The following is a 25,335-nucleotide window of genomic DNA, read 5'->3' as shown; positions in this document are numbered from 1 at the left end:
TTTGTGCTATAGATTCCTTCTCTCTTACATGTCTGTGTACTAAGGCAACATGCAAGAACAGTCTGTGGGCAGTGGGTTTTTGGAGTCCATTACTGTGATAGTCATGGACAAAAGATTATAGCTTGCCCCTAGGCCGTTGATGCACTGGGCCAGTGGTTGAAGAACATTATCAGAGAGTTCTGTGAATCAAGAGACTACTTTAGCCACTTCTTCTCTGGCCTCTCTCATATATGGATCACTTCCCTCCAGTCCATTTGAAATACTCTCCCCCACTCGAAAAAAGTAGTAGTAATCAGACAATGTCACCCCACCTTTGAATCTCTTCAGTGACTTCCCTTTGACCACTGCCTCAAATTTAAACTTTTTGTCCTTCCCTTTAGTGCCCTGAAAGCCCCCACCCCCCATTGACCTTCATCCAATGTCTTGTTTCTCACCTTGTCTCCTGCTACTCCTCCTCTCCACCTACAAATCCAGCTCTGGTGCCCTGTTCATCTTCTTCACCCTTTCTCCTTCTCTCCTCAGTCACCCCTTGTACGTGGAATGCCATTCCCATTCTTGTTCTCCAAGCCACTACCCTTCACTGTCCTCCGTCAGCATACTTCTAAAAACTCACTACCTCAGAGTTACTCACAAAAAGTGAGTTATGTTACCATAATAAATAAAATGAAAAACTCTTCCTCTGGATCTCCAAGCATGTCCCATCTTTTCTGTGTATGTCACTTTAATTGTAGGTGATTTTACCATGCCAAAGGTGTGAAAACACTATACCTTCCCATATATATTCCAGCAGTCATCATAATGATTTAGAAGCTTGGATTGTGTTCGTTCGCTTCTTCTCCCTAGATAATTTGCAAGGCTTTCATGCTTCTGGGATCACATTTTCAAAAAGTGACCTCCATTTGTGTATCTTCTTGTGCATGCGCAGACAGTAGTGCATCAAATATGTATGTATGAGTGTTTGCATGCACAGAATTGCACAGGTAGGGGTGGAAGCCCTTTATGAAAATCTGGCTCATGATATTTCTGTCAGAGTTGTGAAAATGAAGGGGATGAAGCTACTAGAAGTGTTTGGGGCTATGGGATCTACAGAGGTGGACTGAAAACACCCTTTGAATTACTTGGTATCACTGCTTACCAGAATGTGGATGAAATAGCAAGAGCTGAATGCTTAGATTTTCTTTTCGCCCTTTGGATAGGGTTTTCACTGGCCTCAGTGAAAGTCACCCATGAGCACCATAGACAGGATTTGGCTCTGTATTTGACACTCGCTGTTTTGTCTCTAATTGCAGGGAGGATTAGTACAATTCAAGGGCTCAACCTAAAGAGAATCTAGAAAGCACATTGTTTATGCTCTTTCAGATGGTAAGCTTTCCATGTTCGTAGCTTTAATTTGAAAGCATAGAACAAATTAACAAGTTGCAGTGTGTAATTTGGAAATTTAGTGAGACAGCTTTGAGAGAGAGCAAATTCTTTAGTGGCCATAGTCATCTTGGGTTCTCCTCTGATCAGTTCTTATAAGCAGCAGTGATGAGCTGGGTCATTGCTTGGGTGGGAGACCACCAAGGAAAGAACAGGAAATTGTGTTGCTGACTCACTAAACAAAACTCTCCTCCTGAATTCATCGCCCAGCATAGTATTAGTAAGTCATTGTGCTACTGGAGGTGCCATTTTTTGTGTGATACATAAAATCCAAGTATTTGACCGCATATTCATATTGTCATTAAAGATCCCATGGGACTTTTACAATAACAGAGTTGTCAGCTTTGATGTCCTGTCAAAAATCCAAACCGGATAATATGCTTTTAACCGGATATGGCATTCTTCTTCACTTCCTTTCCTAATTTGTTTAGCGTTGCTGTATGTTGTTAAACAAAGCACACCTCACTCCAGAGCTGGCAGCATTCTACTGGCGGGCAAAGTGATTTTATTTATGTGCAGTTTGTAAAATGCCTTGGGATCTTTTAGAAGGAAAGACACTATGAGAATGTAGAATATTATTGTAATCACTGGAATTTTTCATAGAAGTGAGACTCTAACAAAGTGTGTGCAGCATTCTTGTTTTCAGTCAAACACAGCAGTTATGACACTCCCTCTGATGAGGCTGTTATTAGGAGAGAAAATGGATGGCACGGGAAAATAAAATCATAGAAATGTAGTGCTGGAGGAAACCTCAGGAGATCAGGTAGTCCATCCCCTTGCACTGAGGATATGTGCTGGGGCCTTGGGTGTGATTCACAAAGGTTCAGAGTGCCTTAAGTACAACAACAGTGATGTCTGATGTGGTCCCTAGATCATGGCCTCGTTGGCTAAGCCAGCCTGTATGTGAGAACTTTAATGAATAGCGTTTATACCAAGGGCAGAAATAATTTCACATTAAAAGTATGACTGTTAAATTGACTTGCCCAATAGGATGCATAGCCATGCTGCAGATTTTGATTTTCCAAGACTTTGCTGGTTGGGATTTTATACTGCAAAACTGAAACAAGGGGTGATTCAGATCTAGGTCTCATTATATATCTGTAATGGGGTGACCACCTCCAAAGCGCCCCCTTGTGGCATGGGGTAGCCCTGCAGCATGTCTGTCTCAGTTTCCCTTTGCTCAGGGCTTCTCACTTTCATGAAAGCTTTCTTGTAATCCATATCACCCTTACATGGGCTTGTTTAATATTACAAACAGTTTCAAAATAAAGTCCTCAAAGTCTTATATATTTGCCCTTGATCAAGCCACTCCCAGGCCTGTCTGCCTGGAGTCTTCTCTGCCTTGGTAGACCACTCCCAGCCATACCTAAGTGGAATCTTTTTTTCCCCTGCTGTTTCAGGGTCCTCTGCAGGAGCCATCTAACTCTCTGCAACCCTCTCATCCCTACTCTTAGGCCTTCCTGCCTAGAGTCTCTCCTCAGGCCTCTTCTTTATCTACCCCAGATACCTAATTGGGTCACATGATCCACTGGTCACATTACCTTCATTTTCCCTACCTGAGGAGGGTAGTTGGCTGTGTCACAAGTGCAGCTGACAAAGGCCAACCACTCTGTGGCAATATGTAAACCTCAAAAGTGCAAGGGTTGCAAAGGAAAGGGTTACAGATCGATGGTTCTGGTTTTGGCCCAGCTATTTTTACAACCATCAGTGTTATGTTCAGTTCTAAATTCTTAGCAGCTTCTTGTTTGTGATGGAGAGTGATTGGTGGTAAGATCTGGAGACTGAGGGTCTAGGGGCCTGTGGCCTGTTCCCAGATCATCCATGGACTCGCTGGAGAGCTTAGGTAAGTTATGTAGGTTTTTTTGTGCCTTTATTTCCCCAGCTGAGGGAGGTGTTCTGAGATTCAATTAATATTTGTAAGGGGCTTTGAGATCTTCTGAATGGTCTTGAAGGGCAATATATTAGTGATTAACTGTTCAATTTGCTGAAGACAGAATTTAAATGATGTAAGGCTTACAGTTGCTAAACTACTTGTGATGTTATTGGGGACAGTTATCTTTTTACTTGTCAAACATACGAAAGACTCATCGCAGGTATTTTGGGCTATGGGGCACTATCATGACCTAACCACTCCTCTCTGATGTCCCACCTTCCTGATAATACTCATCGATTGATTATCTCACTAGACAGTCAGCCCTTTTGGCCTTTATTTTTAAGACATATTTATTAGATGTTTGCTACCCAAAGTTCTGCAGAACTTTAGGAAAAGAACAGTATATATTCTTTACAATATAGCAAACAATTGTTCAGTTGCTAAAGAAAACAGAGACATCAGTGCTCTGGCTTGGAGCCTATGGTCTACTCCTTAGACTTATAAGTTAAATGCCCTTTATTATTCTCGGATGGCTGATTAAAGATACAGTAGGAATTTGCAAGCCCCCCAAATCTAGTAACAAGTTTTGGAATGTTTAATAATGCCTGTTTTATAGAACTTCAGAAGATAGAATTTCATTATCTTTTTTTTTTTTTTTTTAAACCATTCAGAAAGGCCTTTGTTGTTAATTTAACTTCCAGGTTTACTGAAGGTGATAACAGCTAAATAATCGAGTGTATGGTAGGAGCATTAGAGTGATCTGTAATTGTGAACTAGATAAGGTTAGCTCTGAACTTCCTGACTAAAATGCCATCACTGTATTGACTGTGGACTCTACAAAGGAGGGAGTGTTGAGGGAAAGAGCAAATGATCTTTATTATTTCAGTTCTTGAGGATTAATGAACAACTTTAGGAACACCCAACCTGAGTGGGCTTGTTTTCTTGTTGCTGCTTGATAATTGGTGTTACAAAAGGTGAATAAACTGTACTTTTTAATTCCAACCTCTTCTCTTTGTTGCTGGTGAAAGGTGCTGGGCTTACAGGCCTGGAGTCTGAAGTCCTCTGCCTACAGAAAAGAATGGCACAAATAGTGGCAGGGTAGGATTTCTCTGCTGTACCCTGACAATTTGCCTCAACTCTGAGCTATAGGAACCATCTTCAGATGAATTAGAGGGTAGATCAGGTTCCATTTTCATTCAGATTTTCATCTCTTTTCTGAGACTGCCAATGCCTGGTGCTGCTTTTCAATTTCTGTCCATTAGAAATTAGACTGAATCTCATCAAATAGCTATCAAATTATACCACTACCAATAGGGGCCAGGTTGGAATGGGTGACTTACAGGGAAAAGGTTTTCATCCATTACCAGTCCTTGGCAGGGCCGGCTTTAGGAAGTGCGGGGCCCAATTCGAACACTTTCGGCGGGGCCCTGGCAGAGATGACTTGGGGAAAAAAAAAAGTGTTTAAAAAAAGAAAAAGCCTTTCATTTCTTCCATGTATTATTTACTTTCCATAACTATATAAATAATAAAATTATATATTATGTACATTGCATCATATATGCTGTTGATTGGTTATTAATGACTGCTGTTTCACATGTGTGAGTCCCCACCACTCCCTGGGGGTGTGCACGTGTGTGGGTCCGAGCTGCTCCCTGTCCCCCCTCATTGAAGCAGGTGTGCAGGTTACTGCCCTGGGAACTGCAGGGCAGCAGTGGACATGGGGCTGGTTCGAGGCAGAACAGGGGCTGACTGGAGGTAGGGTCTGGCTGCAGGCAGGGCAAGGGGTGCGGGGCTGGCTGGAGACGGGAGTGTGGGGTGGGCTTTCTTCAGGCAGGGCCACAGGAGGGTGCAGCAGGTATTGGCAGGGCTGGAGACAGAGGAGTGTGGGACTGGCTGGCTGCAGGCAGGGGGGTGCAGCAGGGCTGGCTAGAGGCAGCGTGGGCAGTGCAGGGCTGGTGTGGGCAGGGGTGAGTGTGTGGGGCTGGCTTGTTTTGGGCAGGGCTGCGGGGGTGTGTGGCTGGGGTTGGCTGGAGACAGGGCAGGGGGGTTGGCAGGGGCTGGCAGTGGGCAGGGGGTGCAGCAGAGGCAGCTGGAGCCCTGGCCCTTTAAATAGCCCGCAAGCCCCCCGCTATCCCAGGGCTCTGGGGGCTATTTAAAGGGCCCAGGACTCCCCTGCTTCTGCCCCGCCCTGGACCTTTTAAATAGCTGCGGGAGCCCTGGGGAATGCATGTGGGCGGCGGGCCTCCGGCGGCTATTTAAAGGACCAGGGTGGCAGAGGCAGCTGGAGCCCTGGCCCTTTAAATAGCCCCCGCTACCCCAGGGCTCTGGGGGCTATTTAAAGGGCCGGGAGCTCCATCCGGAGCTCTAACCGGGAGAGCAGGGCTGCGGGGCTTGCCTCACTCTGGCCTGAGCTCCAGCTGGGGCCGCGGGGCTTGCCGCTCTCCGGCCTGAGCTCCAGCCGGGAGGCCGGGGCCGCGGGGGCATGCCGCGCTCCAGCCGGAACTCCAGCCGGGAGGCCGGGGCCGCGGGGGCATGCCGCGCTCCAGCCGGAACTCCAGCCGGGAGGCCGGGGCCGCGGGGGCATGCCGCGCTCCAGCCGGAGCTCCAGCCGGGAGGCCGGGGCCGCGGGGGCATGCCGCGCTCCAGCCGGAGCTCCAGCCGGGAGGCCGGGGCCGCGGGGGCATGCCGCGCTCCAGCCGGAGCTCCAGCCGGGAGGCCGGGGCCGCGGGGGCATGCCGCGCTCCAGCCGGAGCTCCAGCCGGGAGGCCGGGGCCGCGGGGCTTGCCGCGCTCCAGCCGGAGCTCCAGCCGGGAGGCCGGAGCCGCGGGGCTTGCCGCGCTCCGGCTGCAACTCCAAACGGGGCCTCGGGGCTTGCCGCGCTCCAGCTGGAGCTCCAAACGGCGCCGCGGGGCTTTCCGCGCTCTGGCTGGAGCTCCGGCCGGGAGGCCGGGGCCGCGGGGCTTTCCGCGCTCTGGCTGGAGCTCCGGCCGGGAGGCTGGGGCCGCGGGGCTTGTCGCGCTTTGGCCGGAGCTTTGGTCAGAGGAGTGGGGCCACGGAAGACCCCGGAGCAGACCGCAGCCGGAGTAAGTAAAAAAAATTAAAAAGGCGCCTTAGGCGCGGGGCCCGATTCCTGGGAATCGGGCGAATCGGCCTAAAGCCGGCCCTGGTCCCTGGAGCCCTGCAGTCTCGCTCACACATAAATCGAATTTCAGTCTCAGGTAATAGTAGGTGTTTTTGGTTTTGTCCTTCAACCAAAAATGTGTTGTTCCTCCTGCTTTTGATTTTTTTCAGTCCTTAATCCCTTTGTTCTAATATTAGTCCCAGGCTATTTTAGCGTCAAAGATGGAATGAACTTTGCTAAGTTTTTTGTGTGTGTGTGCTTTGCTTTTATGAGATAATATCTCACAACTAGCAATAACCCTTAAAAGATTTATGCTTGTGCAGTAATATCAGGGCTTATGTCCTCTATAGGATCTAGGGGGAAAATTGATTACAGACACACTTAAGAGATATCTACTGTAGCTTCCATAGCAGTATTTAGCCATTACAGGTCAAAAAATTCAAACATGCATGAGCATGTCTGACATTGCATCCACTAGGGGATGACATGATCATACATGCAAACAGATCTGATATTCCATCCAGTAGATAGTACTGCTGACCTATCATAGCAGGACTGAGAAATAAATGTAGTGTATTATTACATGCATGATGATAATGAGGGAACACCAGTGCCTTCAGATTATGACCTCAGTTGCCTTTGTAGCTCCATTTTGTTCACCTACTCAGGAAAACCCTCTTCCTTTTTAAAAACCCACTTGTGTGGATGCTGAACATTGGAATTAGGAAGCTCAGAAAGCCACTTCATGTTCTTGTTTGCAAACAGTTATCTAGTTGTTTCATAACTTGCTGATGTCTGAGCTGTGGGAATGAATCAAATGTAGCAGCTGAGCTTGTACGTTCCTTGAGCTTGTTTCCCCCAGTGTTACAATCAGGAAATGTGAAAGGTGTTTCCCACTTACAGCTTGTCTCTGTACTCTCCTCTTCATCCCTTCCACGCTCCTAGCACTGGCCTTGTCTCTCTTTCCCCTACATCCAGTCTGGTTAGTGATAGTGCAGGAGTCTTTACCTTGGAACGTCTAACCTTCTGGACCAGACTTTGTGTCATGCTAATTTGTCAACTTTCCATCTTATTTCTGATCTCATCTGTAAACATCTCTTCTCCCTTGTATACACTTCCTAATGTCGGTCTCTTTCTGTGCTATCATCAACTCTGTAACTGCATTCATTAAGCAGGCCTGACCTATTTTAGGATACAGTGTGTCTCAAAGTGGTTGTACAACATTGGAGTCAGATTCTGCTGGACCCTGCATGGATGCACAAAGAAAAGGAGAGCACCAGCATCTTCTCTTTCTTGTTTCCTCTGCAGGTGCTGGCTTGAATCCAGTGGGGGAGCATAGTCCCTGCTTCCTCTTAGGTCTCCTGTGAGTGTTAATTGTGTAAAAGGGCTAGGAAGTCTAAAAGGAGAGCATGGACCTGGGTTTGGTCCCCTTCCTTACCAGCCAGCAGAGATGGCTGAGTGCAGAGAGAAGAATGTACTGTGTGCTTTCCAAGAAAGGCGAAGCTGCTGCACTGATTTGCACTGCCTGGGAGCCCACAGAAAGTTCTGGTTGACTTTCTGGTCTCCAGTGGCTGCATTGCCTGTCTGCACCCCCTGTAATGTGCCTGAAGGACATTCTGCCCCTACAGTTCTGTTGTGCGTTGTCAGCAGATCTGAGTGTAGCCTGCCCTCTGAGTCTTTTTTCTGACTTTAGTGGGTTTAATGCTGTTATTTCAATGTCTCCTTACTGGGTACAAGTCTGTTAACAGCACTACTGTCATTTCTTATTTGTTTTATAAAAAATGTGTATTTAAAGGGCCTGATTTTCAGCCTGGCCTCAGAGTTTTGGGCTCAGATATTCTGAGAAGTCCTTAGAAGGACCAGTTTTGTTTCTAACAACTACAGGCACAGATATTATAGTAAGATAAGTAATTACTTGATTTGTGGGCTTAAGCAGGGATTTAAGCATATTACCCACAAAAGTAGAGGCTGCCTCTGAAAATTGTTCCTCAAATTCTCTGTTGCCCTCTTTACTGGCTCTTCTGCAATGACTGGCTCAAAAATAGGCATTATTTACTCCCTTGTCAGTAATATTTCTGTTAAGGATTTATTGCGCCTGAGGCACTGTTCGCTGGAGCATTGCCCTGATCATCAGTGACTGTTCCTCTGGAGCTGTTACCTAATCACATCAGGGTCCACTACTAATGAGTTTGGGGATCATTAACACAAGAGCCCTTAATACCTATTGGGGCTTGTGAGGCTGAGACTGAGAGGTCTGGGGAGATGTGATGAGACTAAAATCCATGGGGGGAAGAAATAACGAAAGCAGTAGCTCAAGTGTGGATTTCCCCTGAGACAACATAATTTGAGCAACCTAGGCCACTTTTGATATTGTATGGTGGAATTAAAAAATGTATTTTAAAGTCTAACTCCTGTGTTGATATATTTTTGCACTCCCTATAAAATGAAAGAACCAAAAGCAATAGCTTCTTTCTCTCTCTCCACCTCTGCTTGCTGTTGCCTCTAAGGTCAAGTACTTCTTTGAGTGTAGGTGTTTGTGTGCTCCAGTGTACAATTGTTGGAGAGTTTTTATCCTTAGCTGTACCCATCAGGGTAGCCTCAGCACCCTCTGCTGACTTGTGTACATTGCTCAGGCATAAAGGGCTGAGCTGCCCTAGACCCCTCTCACCTCTTTCCTATCGCCTGTGATGATTGTTGGAGCTCCCTGTCCTTGTTTTTGCAAGTCTTTTCTCTATGCCTATAAATAGTACACATGTATAGTTACTGTAGTTTAGTAGTTAGTTACTTCATAGAAATTTTTTTTGTTTTTGTTCTTTGTGTGGTTCCGGCACCCAGTTTGGGTACCAGCTGTGGTACTGGACGTATGGCGTGCTCTCTGGCAAGGCTATGCTGAATAATGACCCTAACCCCAGCTGCCTTAAGCGCTTATGAGAGGCTCATGGGAGTGACGTGTGGCATTTGTAAGGGCTTTCAGCCCCATTTGAAAAAAGACACAGGGCAGCAGGTTAAAATATCTGTTAATATTGGCATTATAGCCTCCATCTGAGCCGTGTACTTCGATCTGGGTACCAAGCATCTTGGCGTTGATCAGTAGCACAATTCCAGCACCTCTGGTATGGAGAGAGAGATCAGCAGTACCGAAGAGGAGAGATCAGAAATTGGACTCAGTACCAAGGTTGTGAAAGGAATCAAAGAGGATGAGCTCTGCTAAAGACTTGGGAGGGTGTTCAGAGAGTAAGCACTTCCCATAGCACACCTCTAAACATGGGAGTTCATTAACCCCAGAGCCCATTGTGGGCCTGTTGAGACCAACTCCTGACACACCTTCATTGGCATCTCCTTGTGCCATGATATTGCAGATTGTCTTCCTGGTACCATCTACTCCTGAGGCATCTGAGGCTGTGGGAGAGCTGTTGAATCTCTCGGTTCATCCTTCACTGGCAGTTCAGGGGACTCACCTGGCACTGGTGCCCAAGGTACCACCCCCTGTGCTTTCAGCTCCACACCAAGCAGCTCCACTGGATGTGACTGTCCGGGTGCCAGTAAGGCCGGTAGTGTCTAGTGGAAAGCCATAGGTGATATCCCTGGCTCCAGTTTCGTCAGAGTCTGAGCCTTCTTCTCTGGCACTGGTGGGTATGGCATTGCCTTGATCTCAAGAAGAAGCTTTGTCCTCATCAGACTCTGAAGTGGGTTCCTATGTATCCCAATTACCTGGTCCCATCAGAGGGATATGCCGCTTGCTGGCCTGGTTTCCGCCTTAGTACCAGCAGGGAACTTATAGGAGGAACCCTGGTGGTATGCATAGCTGGGGTCCAGTGACCCTTTTGGAACCCACGAGGTTCCCCCCGCTCCAGTCAAAATCTCTGCATCCATCTCAGTCGGCTCAATCTTCTGAGCATCAGGAGCATCATTGCCACAAGCATGATAGCGTTGGTACTGAGACCAGCACCAAGGGATCCCTCACACAGCAGTTGCATGAGAGCTAGGAACTGGACTGGCCCCCAGTATTGTTAACACCCTCTTCCTCATCTCCTGATAAGGCAATTGTGGCGGAGTTTGTTTCTCCACTTCTGGACAATGTTAAGACTCGTCAGATGCTGTTAAAGAGGATGGCTATGACTGGATATTCACCCGGAGGAGGTCCAGGAAAAATCCCACAAGCTGGTGGACATTCTACTGTGGCCCCAGCTAGAATTGCTCTTCCAATAAATTAGGTTTTTTTAGAGCCTACCAAGATCCTTTGGCAGAGCCCACCTTCCCTGCTTCTGATTGCTAAAATGGCTTCTAAAATGTGGAGAGAAGGTGCTATGTCCACTCCCATGGGTTCAAGCACATATATAATCCCCCTCCTCCATGCTGCCTTGTAGTGGCAGCTGCCAAGAAAAAGGAAACACAGGGACTCATGGGAGCAACATAGGCACCAGGCTTCAACCGCAAAGAATAAAGAGGGCAAGAAGCTAGACTTTTTTGTGAGGAAGTTTTATTCCACAGATGGATGGTGCTTCACACTGCAAACCAACAAGCTTTGCTGGGACACTACACTTTCACCCTGTGGGATACGGTTTTGAAATTTAGAGACTTGCTTCACCTCATCTGGGAGCCTCACTTCCTCATTTTGATAGTGGAGGACAAAATGGTTGCCAGAACAGCTCTGGTGGTATGTCTTGATGAAGCAGATTCTGCAGAGCACAGCATGGCCTCTGCCATCACAATGAGGTGCTCGTTTTGGCTGGACTCTTCTGTCCTCCCTCCAGAGGTGCTAGAGCTAGTGCAGGACTTACCCTTTGAGGTGTTGCTCTTTTCTGAAAAGATGGATGAGGCTGTGCATAGTTTCAAGGATTTTAGAGTGAGCCTGAAATCCCGGAGCTGAAATCCCTCAGCGGAAGGCATTCTGCCATCATCAGTGTCATTGATTTCAGTGATTTATTACTTGAGCCCGAGATCTATCAAAGAAAAGGAGCAGAGGTTACAAATGGTGATCACCACCACCACTTCTCTCAGTTTCTGCAACCACTGGTGTTTTGTAGAGGCAGGCGACTTCTTCCAACAGCTCATTTTGATAGATAGCTCAAGAGCCGTCTACCTATAATGAGAGTGCCATCCTTTTCTGTTCTAATTTTTGCAAACTGCTTGTCCTACTTCTATCATGCTTGGACCCACATCACAACAGATCGGTGGAATTTAAGCATAGTGGAAGTGGGATATTCGCTTCCTTTTATTTCTGCTCCAAATTTCTGTCCCCTTTCCTCCTCCCTCTTCAGGACCCTCTCTCACAAGAAAGCATTACTGCAGGAGGTACAATCATTTCTTGTAGGCGCTAGAGAGGAGATCCCATCTTTGTTCAATAGAAAGGGGTTTTACTCCAAATACTTCCTGATCCCTAAGGCAAAAGGAGGTCTTTGGCCTATTTTAGATATAAGGCAGTGGGTTGTTTTTTTTTTTAAATAAGGAAATTCTGGATGGTCACTTTAGCTTCCCTTATTTCCTGGAGACAGGGGACAGGTATGCTGCTCTCAACTTAAAGGATGCCTACATTCATGTGTCAATTCAGCAAGGCCACAGAACATTTCTAAGTTTCACTATCTGGGGCTACCATTATCAGTTTACAGCCCATTCCCTTTGGTTTCTCAGTTGCCCCTCTTGTATTTACAGACCATATGGTGGTGGTAGTAGCTTTTCCTCTGGAGATGGGGGGAGTGGTCCATGTATTCCCTTATCTGGATGACTGGATGATAAGAAGTTGGTCCAGGTTGCAGGTGGTGTCCAGAATCTGCATAATCTGGTCCGCTTTCAACATGCTCAGCCTGTTAATCAACACAGACAAGACAGTCCTGTCTCTGATACTGAAAATAGAATTTATTGGAGTGGTCCTGGACTCCACAATGGCCAGGGCCTTGCTACCATAGACAACATTTCATGCAATGCAAAGCCTCTTTCTGGACTTGAAGGCTTATCCTCTCTCCATGGTCAGACTTCTGGATCACTTGGCTGTGTGCACTTACCTGGTCCAGTACTCCAGACAGTGCCTCAGATCCATTTAAGGCTAGGTGGCAGATATATATTCTCCAAGAAGACACCACGTAGGCATGTTAGTGCACGTACAAAATTGCAAAAGGCGCAAGAGGTACTGCTGAATAGTAGAAAACTATCAATGAGGACAACTTACCTTGCTAAGTGGAAAAGGTTTTCCATCTGGTCAAGGCTGAAAGGTGTCTTCCTCATCCTTTGTTCTATTCAGCAAAGGCTGGACTGTGTTTGTACCTGAAACATCAAGGATTAGTGATTAGTTAGGGTACACTTAGCAGCTATGTCAACATTTCACCGTCCTGGGGATAAACACTTCCTTTATTCCAGTCCAATGGTTGTAAGGTTTTTAAAGGGCTTGGACAAGGTGTTTCCTCACATAGTCTTATTCCACCTTGAAGCCTGAATTTAGTCTTAACTGTACTGATGGATCCTCCCTTCGAGCCTGTATTGACTTGCTGTCTGTTACACCTTTCAATGAAGGTAGCACTTTTAATAGTCATTACATTGGCCAGGAGAGTAGGGGAGTTGAGGGCGTTAGTATCACATTGCATTTGTGGACAGCAACAACAACTGAAATGAAGATCTGAAAGGTTTAGCCTGTTCCAGATAAAACACTGATGCTCTTCCAACATCTAGAGTGTGCAATAGCTCTTCTCCCTTGTTAGCATGAGTCTCTGGAAAGAAGGTCGGTAAGTAAATTACTTGGATGATATGAAAAGAGGAGATCACTTTCGTAAGGAAAGGATAGTATCACATTCAGCATAGATGTCCAGTTGTATTTGCTTATGTTACCACTACGCTAATGTGGAGCTGTTAGATAGAATATTGGGTCATTCAGCTAGATCCCAAGTGGCTTGTGCAGCATTTCTGGCTCATGTGTATTAGACAGTTGCAAAGCAGTAACCTGGTCCACATGTCACATGTTTACCTCGCACTATGCAATTTCTCAACAATCAAGAGATGATGCTAAATTTGGACAAGTGGTCTTCCAGTCCTTGTTCAAATAGAATTGCTTGTGAGTCACCTACAGTGGAATGGACATGTGCAGTCACTCGAAGAAGAAAAAATGATCACTGACCTTTCTGTAACTACTGTTCTTCTAGATGTTTTGCACATGTCTGCGATGCACCCTCCTTCCCATCGCTATTGGAGTAATTCTAGTAGGAAGGAACTCCGGGGTGGGGTGGGATGTGAGTCTGGGTTGGCTTGACCCTTTATGCTAGTGTAATATGCATGAGACAGCAGAGGGCATGCTCAGGCTGCCCTGATGGATGCTGCTGAGGGTGAAAACTCTCCAACAACCTTGGACTGGAGCGTGCGAACACCCACAGTGAAAGGGACATGTGCAGCGCATCTTGAAGAGCAACCGTTACAGAATTTTCTGCTCAGTGAATTTTTACATTAGTCATACATCTCTGACAACAATGTTTTTTAAATAACCTAGAACAATTGACCGCATAATAAAATTCCTTAATAAAGCAATCATATCCAGTATTTACAATTCAGTGTGTTGGGATGTATTGAGGAGAGGAGTATGGTCTAATGGTTAGATCAGAGGACTGGGAGTTCAGGACTCATGGGTTCTATTCCCATCTCTGACACTGCTTCACTGTGACCTTTTTGAGCCTCAGTTTCCCTATCTGTAAAATGGAAATAATTATACCTACCTCATCAGAGTAGGTTAACCCTGAGTTGCCAGATGCAATCCCATTCTACCCAACATGTCAGTCTCTGAGACCTGGTGGCAGCTTAATTTTTTACATGCAGTTCCAACCCTTTCCCTTATGTCACGTGAATCTTTGATCATCTGATAAAAGCAGTTAACTCCAAGCTCTGTAACTTTATTTAGGTTCCCTCTCTTTCTCACACCTCCATATGGACCAGGGTATGGAAAGCCATTTATTTTTACAAGTTTTTTAATTACATTTGAATGTTTAATAGATATATTTAACGTGATCTGGTGCATTGATCTGCTTGTGAAGAGGCTTTATAGTCCTGCCGCATTTATCCACCAAAAGGCCATTACAGGTGTCAAAATCTTCTTTACTCTGTTGTTGTTGTTTTATAAATTTCATGGGCAGTATCAACTGCAGCTTTCATCCAAGCCAGTTTATAAGTGTTAACCCTTTTTTTCCAGGTGGGGAAAGTGAAGCACAGAGAAGTTAGGTGACTTTCCAAGTGTTCACAGAGCCTGTGGGTGAGCAGTGAACAGAACACAGGAATCTTGTTTCCCAATCTATTGCTCTGATCGCTAGGTTATTCTACTTACTCAGTAGTTTTTTATATATGCATATCTAAGACTAGGGTATTATTTCTTATAATAGTTGCCCCTGTGAGGAAGGAAAGAAGCTAGATTGATTTGGAGTGACAAACTTCCTTGTTGATTGTGAGTGAGTCAGAGAGGGTATTTACTATACCTATTGTAAGAAACCTGCAATAACCCAGAGTTGCCATTACCATTGGGCACTTGTAATTTTCACTTCATTAGATTCAACATGTGGAATTAGATTAGTAAAGTCAGAGAAATGTACCAAGAACCAGGCTTTGTGTTCCTGGGGAGAAAATTTTAACTTGAGTTTTTTCTCTGTCCCTCTCCTACTAAATGCTTCTCAGTGACAGCACTGTGAGCCAATGTCCTGTCATATATGATGGTTCAAGAGCTTCCCAAGCATAACTCAGCAGGTCCACAAACTCTAGCAAGGGAAATGCTTTTGTGCTTAGTGGCTGGAGAGTTCACCCTGTAGGCCCAGGTTGCATTTTCCTGCTGCCTCACTGATCCTGAGGCAAATGAAAACCTCCCCAACTTTAATGGAAAACAGTGCACAGTTAGGAAGAAATTGACAGCCCCTTATGCTCTGCTTGCTGGTTTATTAATTGAAATGCTTTTGATTTAAAACAAGACTTCATGTTACAAACTCCCAGGGTCCTAGATCGTTAGTAGGATCAATTCCTTTGTCACTGCTGAGATCAGAGTCTAGAGTCCTATGTATCCTATGCGTCAGCTAATCATGTGACAGGCAAATAGTGCAGAGGAAGGAACGCAGAGAAGCCAGCTGCCTGAACTGCTATGGCTTGATCCATGGGCGGTGAGCATCCTTACCTCCCCTTGGAGTCCATTAAGGTAACTTTCCTTGCAGGATTGGGTTGTTAGCAATCTCATCAGCTGTAGTGGGAGAAACACTTTGGCAGGTCCTTATACAAACACTTTCAGTTGTTTCGAAGAATTGGTAATGGGATATGGAGTTTTTACCTCTACAGGATGGCTGGTAGTGACCTGCAGTTGCTACTGTCTGATGGCTGTTTGGGGGGCTTGTGTGATACATGTTTGGTGTGTCTCAATACATCTGCACATCACAGACCTGCCACCACTGTTAATATGATTTGTGCCCTTGTTTGGTGATGTCAGAAGAGAGATTAAGAGCCGAACGGGGCATGGAGAGTGAACTTCCTTCTTATCTGTGGGTTGTGGTTGACTCACGTTGGTGCAGCAGCGTAAGGGAAGCTTGCTTAGCCTCCACCCATGTTATAGCTGTTCTGTGGCTAAATAGAGGAATTCAGTCTCCAGAGCTGCTATTATACACACACGCACAAACACTCTCTTGCTATTACAACAGTCTTGAAGTGTGACCTTGAGCAAGTCATTTAACCTCTCAGTGCCTCAGTTTCTCCGTCTGTAGAATGGGATTAATAATATTTGTATTCCTCCTGGTGGTCTATGAGAATTTGTGATTGATTGTAAAGTCCTTTATGATCCTACGTAGCATGAGGCATTCTCAGTTCTTTGCTTTTCCTCTTTTAGGATGGATACATGCAGTTTATACTCCAGTAGATTCACTGGTGTTTGGTGGAAATATCCTGCATAGCTTTAATGTTCCCATGCAGCTTCGCGTCTATGAAATTGAGGACAGAACAAGGGTAAGGATGCTTGATTCTCTTTTTAAGTGTGCAGTTCCTTGTGACTGTATCATGTATAAAATCCTTTTCATGTTCCTTTCTGAAAGACAAGAACTAGCGGTATCTCCATGTCACAGTGGTTGGAACAAGAAAGGTAAATGCCAGGCAACAAGGCCCTCCAAGTCCGTTTTTCTTGATGGGATTTGCTCACTTATTTGCCCCCAGTTCCCATTGACTAGTCACTGTTGAGTCTTTTGTCTGGTTTTATGTCCCCGTTGACCTCCTGTAGTGTAAACCAGGGGTTCTCAACCTTTTTCTTTCGGAAGCCCCCCTCTACCACCAATGCTATACAAATTCCACGGCCCATCTGTGCTCCAACAACTATTTTGCTGCATATAAAAGCCAGGACTATCATTAGGGGATAGCAAGCAGGGCAATTGCCCAGGCCCCATGCCATAGGGGGCCCTATGAAGCTAAATTGCTCAGGTTTCAGCTTCAGTGCCAGGTGACAGGGCATCGGGCCCTGGGTTTCAGCCCCATGTGGTGGGGCTTCGACCTGCTGGGGGCCAGGCAGCAAGTCTAATGCCAGCCCTGCTTGGCAGCCCCCTGAAACCTGCTTGTGGCTCCCCCAGGGGGCCTTGGACCCCTGGTTGAGAACCGGCAGTGTAAACATCTTTTCTTTTACATGGAGATAAATTGACCTTTAGGGTACACTTTCCCCTTCTCGTGTGGGCAAACAAGACCAAAGAACCAATGGAACTAGCATGGTTCTGCTGCCCAGAGTGGAATGGGGGAGCCATACAAAAGCTGCACAAGGGAACTACATTACTCATTGTTTGAATTCTGGGAAGCTTTCTTCCACAGCAGTTTCATGCTAGTGCAGGGGAAACTTTGGGGATTTGGGGGGAGGGGGAATTGAGTCCACACATCTGGCCAAAACACCAACATAGTGGGAAGGGTATCAGATCATGGAATAAGTGACTGTGTGGGTTCTACGCTTGGAGGATGAGAATTGGGCCTTTGGTTAGAATCCCAGTTACTTAATAGCTATAATTATTTTTAGCTAGATAAAATAAGACTAATAACAATCTCAAAGAAGTGTAATTCTGTTTTAGTTGCCCCATGTGGTGGGTGTTTTTTTTTGTTTTTTTGGATAGCCTGCCACAGTTATGTAATGCAGATATTCAACCATCAGTTTATGTAAATTCCTTGCCCGAGGATGTTGTGAAGGCCAAGACTATAACAGGGTTAAAAAAAGAACTAGATAAATTCATGGAAGATAGGTCCATCAATGGCTATTAGCCAGGATAGGCAGGATGGTGTCCCTAGCCTCTGTTTGCCAGAAGCTGGGAATAGGTGACAGTGGATGGATTACTTGATGATTACCTGTTCTGTTCATTCCCTCTAGGGCACCTGGCATTGGTCACTGTCAGAAGACAGGATACTGGGCTAGATGGACCTTTGGTCTGTTCCAGTATGGTCGTTCTTATGTTCTTATATACAGTCCTGATACAGTTACACTGGTATAACCCCGTGTGTGTGGACACTTTCATTCCAGTGTAAGATTGGCTTTGTTCATTTAGCTTATATCACTTGGGAAGGGATTTAAGCTCAACTGAAATAAGCCATTCTTACACTGGAATAAGTATCTACACTGAGAGAGAGGTTGTGTGTTAATGTTGTTTATACCAGGATAACTAGTAAATCTTTCCCATATAGACAAGGTCTATTTAATATTGTAATTTATTGAACACGAGCAGTATTCTCAGTGCTGTTCATTCCTACAAGAGGGCCTGGTCCCTCCCCTAGGGATTTCAGTCTAAAATAAACACTTCTTACAGAGACACAATATACAGGGTAAGGACTTCAGCTTGAATCATGCACATTTTGCTTAGTGACTGTACACCATTTCCTCACCAGTGTGCAACGCCTTTTTCCTGTGCAGCCTCTTTCGTTCCAATGTTCTGACACCAGGATGCTACTCCGTTACTTTCCAGGGGATACAAAGGCTGATAGGTCTTCTATTGCTAAGCATTGATAGAAGGTATTGGTTTCCTGGAGGGATTTGAATGGAGAGAGGGAATATTTGGCACATAGGAAGGAATTCTCAGTGGGAGAGGTGGCATGGCAGAAAGGGGCAGTTAAAAGGGAGATCTGGGCAGAATGAAGGGCATGAGAGTGGGTGGAGGAGGAATCAAAAACAGAGACAAAGGCAGGAGTGGAATTTTTCATGACCTTGACGGGAAGCATGAGAAGCATGAACTTGATGCAAAAGGCAGTGGACAGATTTGAACAGGGGAGTGCCAGGAGGGGAAGCTGATCTTAGCAACAGCATTTAGAGTAAATCAAAGGGGGAGGTAAGATGAATTGCAGGGAAGCCACAGTGAAGGAGGTTGTCATAATCAAGACCAGAGGTGAACAAGGGCTAGAGAATGGCATTAGGGATAGAGCAGAAAGGAAGGATTTTAGAGAGATTGTAGCAGAAAGACTGGCAGGGGTATATTGGAGCCTGGATATAAGAGGGAGGAGAAAATCTATGAGCCTGGGTGATGAGGATAGTAAAGCTGGCAACAGTAGTGGAGACCAGGGGAAGAAGAGAGGGCTATGGAGGAAAGATGTAAACCAGAAACAGTGTGGGAATGAATTACATAGAAAGCCATGGAGAATATGGAAAAGAGACAGATGATAATACTGCAACAATAGAAGAGTAGGAGCGTCATTTTTATAGGGAGTTGAGCACCCACTGCTCCTGTAGACTTCAGTCAGAGCTGTGGATGCTCAGCACCTCTGAAAATCAGGCTCTTCCTTCCAAGGCAGTTAGGGTGGCTCTTGACTTTTCAAGTGTTCATCAGCATTACACCAAGGGAGACATTGGCCTATGTCACAATGAGCAGTTAGGTGTCTAACTTGCACTGAGAAGTTGGTCACTTACCTGCCATTTTTACCTTAGAAAATCTCCCTTAAATTATTGTTTGGAAAAGGACGCTTTCAAGATTGGAAGCCCACATTTTAACCTTTAATCTTGTAGGTTTCATCTACGATTGTTTCTGCAAAGTACATGTAATACTTTATCATTCCCCCCACCCCCAAATAAATGTTTCAGTGCTTAAAAGGGGCGGGGGGGGAGGGGGAGGGCAGTCTGCCAATGGCCCAGAACTGAAACAACCCTACAGCAACAAACTCAGCACTCAATGCAGCTATATGATAATAATGTATTATACTCGTCTGGCACTCATGGGAAATCCTACAATAACAAAGACATGTAAATAATCAAATGCTCACAAGTAACCCTACAATAACAAAGATGTGTATGCGCCCCTACACTAATGAATTGACCTGCAATAAAACATGACAGAAAATAAAAATACATATGTTTTTTGTAAAATAGTGATTAAAAAAATCCTGAAATCATTATACAAGTCTCTCTTAAAAGTAAATGTTTTCAAAATGAACAGAATGCACTATTCAGTTTACTTTGTGGAACAAATATTGTAATTTCTGCTTTATTTGAATAATCCTCACTGAGTGGTATAGCCAGATCGTGTTTAATGTACTTGAAAGCGAGTTCGCCAGTGAACAGACTGCAGATGGGTTTCTCCTGAGTATTGATCTTTCCATTGTGTGTAACACAGAAGTAAATTACATGATGTGATTCACAAAGTAATTGCCACACTCAAATCAGAGTGTAATCTGGGTGTGTTTCCCCTCTTGATTTTGCGCAGAGCAATTTTATGGAGGTTTCACTGTGTTTAAACCTGCTGTATAATGCTTAATCATCTTTGATTGCTGGTATTCAAAGCCATTTTTATGCTAGGTGCAGTTGTTGTTGTTTTAGCAGCTAAGACAAGGATAATACATGGCTGAAATGGTAATGCTGATTTAGAGCCCCATAAAACCCCCTAGCTTGTACACTTGTCGTGCTTATTCTATCTTAATTTCTCATATCCCTGGGAGATTTTTAAAGAGGGTTATAGCCATTTAAAATAGTTTTTAGACATGTTTTTTATTACTCCTTATTGTTGGAAACAGCTTCTAATGTGCAATTGAGGTAAACAGTTATTCTCTGGCCTTGCAATTTGTAGAGATTTTCATTCTGCCTTTCCTAGAGGCCAATTAACAGTTAGTCAAATAGGCCAAGCTATTTAGCTCTCTGCTAGACCAGCTTGGGTAACTGCAAAGCAGGCTGCAATGCAAAGGTTCATCATTTTGGCTTAGGGGTATTATGGGTTCAGTATTATGGAAGGAGAAGAAATGTTAAGCTATTTTTAGCTGATCTAGATTTAGCCACATTAATGTATTTGAACCTGTATGAGGATACAAGCATTCAAAATATATACGTAAGGTGGTCACTCACAGATGATGGTATTTGCTACTGATTCGGTTTTCTGGAACCTAAAGTAAAAATTTTAAATTGATAGATTAATTTTCCCCCAAATTAATTTTAAAAAATTGTTTAAAAAATATTGCGATGAGAATGATTCAATATGAGTAGAAGACATAATGATTTTTTTTAATAGCTATAATAAACTAATACTTTCTAGGGGAGAATGTGCCTCACATATGCTTGGGTTTTTTCGTTTTTTGTATAAGTCTCTAAAATAATTTCACTTTGAACTGTAGATACGATCATATTCCAGAGAGAATTTTTCTCACTGTACAGGAATAATTAAAAATGTATTCAGTGGATTGTAAATTATTAATCATAGAAGTTAGAGCTGGAAAACATCTATTAGATTATCTAGTCTATCCCTCTGCTGGTGCAGGATTTAGTCCCTTGGCAGAAGATACGTTAGATAGTAAATTGTAAACTGATCACAGATAACTTTTGGCTTCATAATTATTTTTTTTTAAAGTTCATTTGACCTATGGGTATGCAATAGGAAAAGGTATGGGCATGTACATCATACAATTCACATCCATTACAACTAATAAATATCTAGGAAGGTCATAAATGATGTACTCATTTATGCTTTTGCATAAAGTACATTTAAGACATTTTTAAACCACTGTCAATCTTAGATTTGCTTCTACAGCAAAAGGCACTCTAGACCTTTGAACAGTATCTATTACTACATATGGTAGCTCTTACTTTTGAAGGTTTATAAAGCAGAGCCATCTCAGGCAAATAGCGGATTACAGAGGCATGGAGGGATTTTCTGTGGGTTGGAACATTGATAGTGAGGCAATTAGGAACTCAAATTGAATATTAAAGATTGATATACATAATGGGAGCACTGCATGCATTACTGCCTTGTCTTTCACATTGAATTAACATTGGTAACAACTAAATTTGGTGAAGCTCAGAATCTGTCAACAAATGTTGAGCAATGATGTCTTTAATATTCCCAGGCATGTGGCTGAAAACCTTTTGAAGGCTGAGGGGTGGAAGGCGGCTTCCTGTTTGTAAGTCAATTCTTTGCAAATTTTGTTTCCTGCAGTGCTCTCTTGGAAAAATTTGAGTTCCTTTATTAGCATATATTTTAGCATGGCTAATTTCCCTTGTGTTCTGTAATAGTGATAAGTGACATGATCTCTTCTTTCTGACATGTAACCAAACCAAAAGGAAAAAGGATTCTCCAGTACTTTAACACCCTGGGGTTGAATGTTGTTCTCGCATCTAGGTTTTGGTTTTTTAGAAGTACAGTGCTGTATAGCACGCAACTTAGGGAATTATTGGAATGATGCAGCAGCAATCAGTTGCATCACCCTCAGCAACATTTGACAGCATCTGGGTTCAGATTTGCCAGCTACATCTGTGCTGAGTTTATAAGGTCTCAGCTTTGGTAAACACTTTGGATTACTTATACTCTACTTTGCAATGCACTTAGTTTCCTTAATGACATGTTATTTTATTGTTTAAAGTGTTTCAGTTTCCCCTACAATGGGAGCAGATGCAAGTTTTTTTGACTGTCTACTCTGGGCACAATTTTCAAGTGTGGACATTTTAGCAGAACATCTGAATCCCACAGGTGGATGCTCTGCTTATGGCAGGTGTGTAAATGTCTGTTTTGCACAGCCAAGTGCCAATATGAGTTTCTAGATGCTGTATTTAGTCATTCTGTTTAGACTCTCATGTTTAAAGAAAATGGACTGCCTGTAATAATGATCCTTTCTGGTGCAATGCAGTTTTCATTAAAGGTGGGCAGATGCGTGTTAGACCTGTTGGTTAAGTGAGAAGTTAAACTGCATAGAATGTGTTAAGAGCTGTTTCAGATAATCCTGCTGCAATGTATGCAAGATAGGTTTTATCCAGCCCACAAAATGCAAATTCAGTGCCTGCAAGGAGTAAGAACTGTTCAGTGTAAGTACCTGTGCATGGAAGGTATATGGCATTCGTTTGTTTTTTTTTAAAAAAACAAAGCGGATGTACATACGTATTCAAACACAGCAAATGTACATACATGTTCCCAAATTGGAGGCTCCACAGTGTCTACCTTAGCACAGAGATCTCCCTTACTTGGAAAACTATTAGAGGAAAAAATGCAGTTTCTTTTTCTTTTAAACATGAAATAAATATCACAGATATACAGCACTGAGACATCACCTTCTAATACGAAAATGGCAAGGCTGGGAGATAAAGGGAAGGGGATAGAATTTTTTGGTAGAATCCCACTTTTCTGTTAGATTCAGGGCAAATGTTGATTGACTACCAAAATATTAAGAGTAGAACAAATGTAGGGGCCTTTTTTTTTGTATTTAATGTTTGAATGTGATATACCAAGAATCAAAATTTTGTTCCATTGTTTAATCAAATGGTGGTATTGTAAAGACCTGAGCTGACAAGGGTCGAGTTTCCTGCTTGGCTTTTTGTAGGTAATAATGCTGTTTTGACAAATCATGGAATAATTTTTAGGAAATCAAAAGAACCCACATTTATTTTAACTTGAATTTTAGTGACTAACATCTGTATGTGACCACCCTATGTTTATACAGTAGATAAATAATACCTTAGGGGCCATGCATCAGTTTCATGATTTCACAAGACCACAGCTCCCTCCCCACCTCCCCCACCAACCCAAGAGGGTACAAATTAGTGAACCAAGGAATGATGCTATCATAGCAAGCAGGCAGGCAGTCTCCTCATTTCGTATGCTGAACGCATACATCTCACTCAGCTCCCACCCTCTTTCCCCTCCCCCTCCTGCATACCGTTTGTGCTCTTGATAACATGATGAGAATGATGACTGGCCCTTGTGCTGCAAACTTCTCTCCCTTCCACATGGATTGACAGTCTCAATCTTGCTTTCAGGTGCATGCCAAATTCCGTTATCCTTTCTACTATGAAATGTGCTGGTATGTTCTGGAGAGATACGTGTCCTGTGTGACCCAGCGCTGCCACCTCAGCAAAGAATACCAGAAAGAATCAATGTTAATTGGTGAGTGAATCCTTCGAGTGCGAATTCAGAATGGACGCTGGCACCTCAGACTAGTCATTGCTTTGGCTTTTGCAAAGCAGACTGTAAATTAAATTGGAGAAATGTAGAGATCCTAATGAATTATTTCATTATTTGGGGATGGAGAAGATTTGAAGCTCAAGCATTTCACTGAACCGCCACCCTTCCTTGAATGATATTTATTGAGCTTTTCCATGGCAAATGGATCTCAGAAAATTAATTTCAGATTTGTTTATTTCTTGGTTTCAGTAATGTTTGTGTTGCGGTGATCTGCCAAATAGCTGAGGATTTACTGTTGGATTTGGCATATTACCTTAGCAGCCAAAAAGTCTGCATTGCAAATTTGTTCTGTTGGTTTGGATAGTTAGCACTTCTATAGCACTTTTTGTCTACACAGTGCACTACAAGCAACCACTAAATCTGGCTTCTTTTTTCTGTTTTTACATCTCTGGTTTTATTTTTCCCAAACAGGTGACTAGTTTATTTAAAAAAACCAAACAAACTTACATTTTCAGTAACTTAAATGCAGGCAAGGCAAAGAAACCTTTAAAACAGTAGCTGAAAGTAAACTGTGGCAGAGATGGATGGATGGGATCAAAGTGGGAAAGTGTCAAGGGTTGATGCTGACATGAGTTTGGAGTAAGCTTGAGTTCTAGCAGACAGCTAGAGTTCTAGTCTTGCCCATCAGCTTTATTTATTTTATTTCCAAAGGGCCACTGGGCCATGCCATCTTGCTTTTAGGTGCAGAAAGGCTGACAGTAGCACAAGTATCAGCTAGATCAGGCTGGTACATCTGGAAGTGGAGAGAAGCTAAAGTATTTCCATCCCACCCTTTTCCCTCCTCCCCTAGCTGGCCATCATTGTGAATATCACATGTTTGGGAGCCGCAGAGGTTTTAGAGAGAATGGCCAGCAGTCATGACATAAATGGCCACCTAATGCATCATGACATTTCAATGAGAGGGGCTGCATGGGTGGTAAGCATTGCTCTTTAGTGAGTCATGGTGCCAGAGAGTAGCATGGAGAAGCTGACTGACTGCAAAGGTACTCGAGGGGTACATCCAGACTACCCACCGTATCAGCGGGTAGCGATCGATTTTTAGGTATCGATATATCGATCCCCAAACACGCTCCCGTCGACTCCAGAACTCCACTGGAGCAAACGGCGGTAGCGGAGTCGACGGGGGAGCTGTGGACATCGATCCTGCACCTTGAGGATCTGAGGTAAATTAATCTAAGATACTTAGACTTCAGGTACGCTATTCACGTAGCTGAAGTTGCGTATCTTAGATCTATACTGCCCCCCAGTGTAGACCAGCCCTGAGATCTGAAGGAGCTCTCTGCAGATCTCAGCATATCTATGGATGGAGGGTCTCATTCCGCAGCCTCTCTGTGGGCCATCAAACTCCTCCGCTGAAGGATTAATAAGTCAGGAACTCCCAAAGCATACTGTGTGGCGTACTGAGTAACTCCTCGCTTCTGGCTGGTTTTGTTCTGGGGGAAGGAGCTCTTTAAAGAACCATTGACAAAACTGTCTGTCCTTGTATCCCTTGGAAAGTAAAGAAGCAGCACTTGGATGTCACAATGCTGGCATGAGAAATGCTGTGC

At 44.1% G+C, this 25,335-nt stretch overlaps 1 protein-coding gene and 1 long non-coding RNA gene across 2 annotated transcripts in view; one reads left to right on the top strand and one right to left on the bottom strand.

Moving 5' to 3' along the window:
• The window catches only part of KDM2B (lysine demethylase 2B), a 185,209-nt gene that overhangs the window by 82,879 nt on the left and 76,995 nt on the right, over positions 1 to 25,335 (top strand). The window contains exons 9-10 of the mRNA XM_050923908.1: positions 16,240 to 16,355; positions 23,584 to 23,710. Of these exons, the coding sequence (XP_050779865.1) occupies positions 16,240 to 16,355; positions 23,584 to 23,710 (243 nt within the window). The remainder of the gene's footprint in view (positions 1 to 16,239; positions 16,356 to 23,583; positions 23,711 to 25,335) is intronic.
• On the bottom strand, positions 12,070 to 23,550 carry LOC127034760 (uncharacterized). Its single transcript, XR_007769493.1, has 4 exons — positions 23,484 to 23,550; positions 19,267 to 19,381; positions 12,580 to 12,674; positions 12,070 to 12,217 (listed from the first exon to the last, which is right to left on the bottom strand). It is a non-coding gene; the product is annotated as an uncharacterized LOC127034760 (long non-coding RNA).

The sequence above is a fragment of the Gopherus flavomarginatus genome, chromosome 15 (assembly GCF_025201925.1).
Source record: "Gopherus flavomarginatus isolate rGopFla2 chromosome 15, rGopFla2.mat.asm, whole genome shotgun sequence".
Taxonomy (NCBI): Eukaryota; Metazoa; Chordata; order Testudines; family Testudinidae; genus Gopherus; species Gopherus flavomarginatus.
The sequence above is the reverse complement of the archived record's forward strand: the minus strand, read 5'-3'. Positions and strand labels throughout refer to the sequence as shown.